Source organism: Cibotium barometz, chromosome 40 (genome assembly GCF_041138505.1).
Source record: "Cibotium barometz isolate CiBa-2024 chromosome 40, ASM4113850v1, whole genome shotgun sequence".
Lineage (NCBI taxonomy): Eukaryota > Viridiplantae > Streptophyta > Polypodiopsida > Cyatheales > Cibotiaceae > Cibotium > Cibotium barometz.
The window spans coordinates 14055705-14061704 of record NC_141085.1 but is presented as its reverse complement, the minus strand read 5'-3'; the positions used below and the strand labels follow the sequence as shown (position 1 = coordinate 14061704).

At 38.6% G+C, this 6000-nt stretch overlaps 1 protein-coding gene across 1 annotated transcript; it reads right to left on the bottom strand.

Moving 5' to 3' along the window:
- Positions 1-209: 209 nt before the first annotated feature.
- LOC147615228 (uncharacterized) lies at positions 210-3880 on the bottom strand. The gene is made up of 2 exons (XM_086779278.1): positions 3582-3880; positions 210-2516 (listed from the first exon to the last, which is right to left on the bottom strand). Exons 1-2 carry the CDS (start codon positions 3844-3846, stop codon positions 2134-2136), a joined length of 648 nt encoding a protein of 215 aa, XP_086635404.1. The 5' UTR covers positions 3847-3880; the 3' UTR covers positions 210-2133.
- Between the last annotated feature and the right edge of the window lie 2120 nt (positions 3881-6000).

The following is a 6000-nucleotide window of genomic DNA, read 5'->3' as shown; positions in this document are numbered from 1 at the left end:
GAGTAACCCCTTTTTGAGGTCCCTTTACATGAAATATGTAATCCTTCGGGTTTGTAATTTATCCCACACAAAATGGATAACTTAGGTTGTCTTATTGACTCGCATCTCAAACATTGTGAGCTTTGCATAGCTTTTGTGAATCCTCTACTCTCGAAGACAATCACCTCACACATTATGTGCTTTGCACACGTTTTGTGAATCCTCTACTCTGTGTGCTGGTGAATGTACTAGCCTAAGCTCAAGTCCACTCTTGTTGATCTTTGCTCACACAAAGGCATGCAAGAGTAGAATTGTTGCCACACAGCTAGCTACTACCGAATTACAAGTCTCAATGCTTGTGCACTCAAAATATCTAGTCCCCCACCTTCTTGTATCCTACGCAAGGGTATTGCTACCCACATAGATAACGACAAAGCACACAAAATCTTGTTTCCTACTTCACATAAGAGCTATAATCCTCAAGGAAAATGAAACCCAATTCCTCAATCAATCATCTCCTATGCTTTTGACAATCCTAAGTTTACAACAATAAATTAATCCAAACAAAAAAGCCCAATTCTATCCAAACAACCTAACACTTTTGAACACAAATTAATGTAGTGTCCAATCTCACATTCAAGTACAATTCCCAATTCCAAAGAGTGATCACCATTAAAAGAAAATGAACTCAATTTAAATTGCTATTTTGTGTTAATTCTTCTTTAGATAGTACCCCATTCCTGGATCACAGACAATCTAATTTACCAAATGCCACTCATCATCTTCCCTTCGCAAGGACAATCTTCTTTGTTGTCTCTCACGAACTCAATAAAATATCAAATCAATCACAATCCGAACCTAACAATTATGTTAATCTATGCCACATTAAACCAAAGCATAATCAAATATATTTCTTTTTCCCAAGTCATTGTTACAAACCTCTTACATCATCCCAATTACACCCAATTACAATCCTATCCTAAACCTTGCTTTCAATTCATAGCCATAATTAAGTGATTGATGCGTTGTGTATGACATAGTTGGTTTGATAATGCTAGTCTTTCCTCCAATTACAAGGCATACAAAAGTTATTGCAAAAAGCTCCACATCTCAAGTATTAAAAAAATGTAAAACCCATGTTTTTTAAATGTTATGAATTTTTTTTAAAAAAAACTTTTTGAATCCCAATTAAGTCCAAATAATGTCCAACACATTGTCTTACATAATCCTCATTATTAAATCAATATGAATCCATTATTCAATAATAGTTTAATTCTAACATAATTTTATAATTAACTATGGATGAATATCACAGATGAGAGAGAGAGATTCAAATAAAAATAAAGAAACTTAATGTGTAAATTAATCCATCAATCACAATTAGTAAACATTAACGACAATTAAGCTAATACTACCAAACTATCTTAATAACTAGGTAATTTAGCCTGATTGCATGTATAACAATAACTAATGTTTTAATTTGACTACGAATTTAATGTAACTAATTAATAATTAAGTACAATAACTAATCTTCAATACATCAATTAAACGTGAAATTAGCATAGTTCTTATTTGATTGTGCCAAATAATATCTTCCTACGTAAATTATGAGAAGATTGAAGCATAGTTGGTGAAATTAATATATACCTAGATGAATCCAAGAACATGCCCAAATTCACCCTATAAGAAAGTGCAATTCATAACCTCAGGGTAGTCATCCACAATAAAATAAACCATCAACTCCATCATGCATAGTATAGACTAGATACTATGGCATCCCCACTAACGTCATACGTCATCAGTGCCCAATAGTGGTGAATTACTCCCTTCTGATTTGTATTACTTGATTAGATAGCAGCCCAAATCAAAGCTCACAAAGCATCTTTAGCAACAAGTGCAGGCCTAAATGAGAAGAAAGAAAATAAATTCAAAGGTTTTTAGGGTGGAGCTCGATGCCAAAAAGCAAAAGAGAGAGAGGTTAGAGAGACCCATGTAGACAGCCAACCAAGCTGGGGCTTATGTATCATGCAGAGGGAGCAAGATTATTCAACCTTCTGGAACACACAGATGGGCCAGGATGAGCAAGATTGTGCATTCTCTCGCGATGGGCAATTGTTGTGTAACCAGCCTCATCAAAGACTTGTGTAGCCAGCCTCATGAGCTTGATACCTGAAGACACTTGGGGAAGGGTAAGGACAGAGGGGCACCAGATTTCAAGTATTTCCCTGTGGAGTGGAGCTTCTTTTTTATATTTCTTACCACCAAATGCCTGTAATTGCAGGCCATCACCACCCATGCTGCTGCCTTGAACTTGCTCAGAGAGGACCTCAACTTCTCTGACAAGGTCTCTTCTCTTGTGAACTTGTAGCTGTGGAGATACAGCTGCCTGTTCCTGTAGCTCTCATACCCTGGACACTGGTAATATGCGCCATCATCCCAATCGCCTGATGCTGCTTCAATCAGTTTGTGGTGTTCTAATCTTTCCTCGTAGTAGTTCTCCCCATACCTTGTGGCTTCCATGTAGGTACCCATACTGCCTACACCCCCACATTTTTGCAGATTTAAATTTTACTTGACCAAAAAAGGCACGCAGCTTTTCAAGTTATTTAAAGAAGATGGTTAATCTCAGAAGGCCAGTAAGCACATAATGCGAGGGCAACATATGAAAACATCAAGAAGACAATGAGAACATGGCATACCAATACAGTTTGGATGAGATAAGAGGGCTTAGTCAGCACATATCCACATGCGCGTCGACACCCATCAACATGCTTGATCTGGATCAATGCATTTGATATGGATCACCGTGCTCGACAGAAGTAGACCGGATGTTTTTCATACCCATTCATTTTAAAGCTTTCCGAAACCAAAGATCAGCATAAAATAATCTTGGCTGATTTACTAGAAACACTCTCTAACGTCAGGATAATAGACCTACCAGGCTGCTAGACACTCACTACCACAGCTAAACCAAAAATTCATGAAGAGAAGACCTCACTGTCATAGGCCATATCAAACAACCCAGGGTAACACCATAGCTATATCATGCAAACCAAGACACCATAGCCATATCAAACAACCCAGGATAACACCATAGCTATATCATGCAACCCAGGATAACACCATAGCTATACCATGCAAACCAAAACAACCCAAACAAGAGCAGAAGACCTCACCATCATAGTCATATTTAATCACAAATAAATGCCATTTTGAGTAAAAAGAGGGATCATAAACCCTAATATCACTTAAGTGAAGCGGGAATAAGAGAACCAAAAGAAAGAGGACCACCTTAATACAAACCAGGAATGGAATGAAATAAGCTTTAAGAAAACAGAGGGGAGTGCAACCACCATAGCTTAAATCAGTGAACAAGCGGCCCAAACCAAGAACTAGTTAAACACGTTGCTAATCAATGATTAGGGAGCGAACCCAGTAACAGTAATAGTTCTAACCATGCAAAGCCAGAAGCGCTCCTTGTTAAGCAGGCAAACCCTAAAAGCCAACAGACAAGCTCGCAGAAACCCACAACCAAGAGAAATGAGAAGAGGGCAAGCTTCCCGTCTAACCAACCCACAACCAAGAGACATCCTTTTGCATACCTTGCTCTAAGGGAGCGAAATGGGAAGAGGGCGCACACACTCCTTGGCAAATTCTGAAGATTAAAGAGCCATTAAGAGGACCACCCATCAGCAAGAAGGGCTCGTCGTCCAGCGCGGGAAAACTCAAGCTGTAGAGGGGAGAAGATGTTGCTTGGAGGGCTTGTGGCAATTTGGGACCAAGGAGAAGGCAGCCCAAGAGTCCGAGAAGCCGCCATAGCTGTAGCCTGTACAGCTCTAAGCAGAGATGAACATGAAAAATGAGCATCCCATCACTATCTATGACTCTTGTTTGCCCTACATGATGGGAGACACTTTTTTAAAAGGACACGTATTTGTCTGATCTTCTTTTTTTTTTTAAATTTGAACGATTTTTATTCCATGAGGGTCCTTTTTTACAACCATACACACCTACGAGTTCACGAGGAACCAGGTAGCACCATGCAGCCGTGGATCGAACCCAGTACCTCGGGTTACAAACCATCCACTTTAACCATCTATGACTCTTGTTGGCCTACGTGATGGGAGACACTTTTTTAAAAGGACCTTCAATGCATGTATTTGTCTGAATTTTTTTTAATTTGAACGATTTATATTACATGAGGGTCCTTTTTTACAAACATACACTTACGAGTTCACGAGGAACCAAGTAGCACCATGCAATGTAGGCAGCCGTGGATCTAACCCAGTACCTCGGGTTACAAACCATCCACTTTAACCAACTGACCTACTGAATGCATGTATTTGTCTAATTAATAAAACTCAATGCCAAGTGGTAGCACTCAAACCTCCCAACAAGGAGGAGGGCACCTTCCAACAACCTACCTATAACCTATTTCCCTATAGAGAGGGAAGTGATGGCATATACCTTTAGTATCAATTCTCTTTTTTTTTCCCTTTTTTCTTTTTCCTTTTTGATGAGGCTAGACCGTGTGATTTAAAGAATTGAACCATCTATCTCTCTCGCAAAAAAAAGGACTCTCAAAGACTATCCATTGTTAGTTTAAATTCACAAGGTTTCAGGCCCAAATCCTTGTGAACCACAAGGCAACAGTTGACTGCTAGAAGTTTTGTGCATGGGGGAAGCAAAAGAACTGAAAAGGCGTCTAGTCCTCATTGGCAACCTATTATGTGCAATGAATACTTGTCAATTTCATACCCTACATTGCATCAAGTGGCATGTGGAGGCTACCAACACACCCAGACGCAAACCAGCTTAGTGAGATTTGTGAAGTGTTGTTCTTGAGATGGAGGTGAAGGGGCTTATATGAACCCCCTTTACCCAGTGGGTGGTGACCACAATTTGAAAAAGATGTCTCTCACAGCTTAGTTCATTCTAGAGTAATTGGAATTAGCTTCATGAGCCTAACCCCAAAAAGGATCTCAATTAAATAAAAAAAGTCAAATAGTTGTGTTGATCGCATAAAAGATATGAGTTTTATTGCAATTTACTAGTTGGATGAAATTCTTGCAAACATGAGTATGTTTGTTGTAAAATTGATTCCCAAATACTTGTGGGCATTCAAGAAGGGGCAAGTAGTAATCTAAAATACCCTAAAAGTAGTACCCTTCACATAAGCTATAGATGTTTAGGCTCATACAACAACAAAACCATGAGACTACCCTCCCCTCTATTTTAAACAACCTCCAAGACCTTCTATTAGTCAAATATGCATAGGGCAAGCACATCATGTATTACACTCTTCTAATTATGAACAAGTATCAAGATTGATCAAGCATGGTGTTTGCAAGCAAGCCACCCAAGGAAGTACGGATGTTCACGGGTATGAGAGAGAGAAATTGAACACCACTATAGGCATTTTGATGTGATGTCACCAAATCAATTATCGATTTCAACCCCCTTGAATTGGCTTTGCAAGGTCTATCTTAGTGTATTGTGAGGATGAGATGGGTTTGTGAGGTACACCATGCACTTTTATGTACCCTCCACAACATTCTAGGAACTTGCTAGCTAAAAGTGGTAGAAATTACACAAATAGGTTGTCTGTGTTTGCTTCAAGCACTTGTTTGATTCAAGCACTTGCTAGCAACAAACATCACCAGTTTGGAGTGTGTGTGAATAGGCCCTTGGAAGTTTGTTGACTCCCTCGCAATGCTAATTATGTGTCATCATCTATTAAGTGTATTTATAAGTGAATTTAAACATAATATTATGTGTCATCGTCTATGAGTGTATTTAAACATAATATTACTTTCCATTTGCCATGATTGGAAACATAATAACCTTTAAAGCCACATTTCAATGTGAAATTTAAAATCCTTTATAATCACTCTTGCCCATTATATTCAAAACATAGAACCTACAAGATTCACTATTAGAGTTCTAGAAGGACATGTACTCCAAACAATGGTGGCTTTACTTTCTAATAAGATGTGACCTATTGAAGCACTTTATAAGACA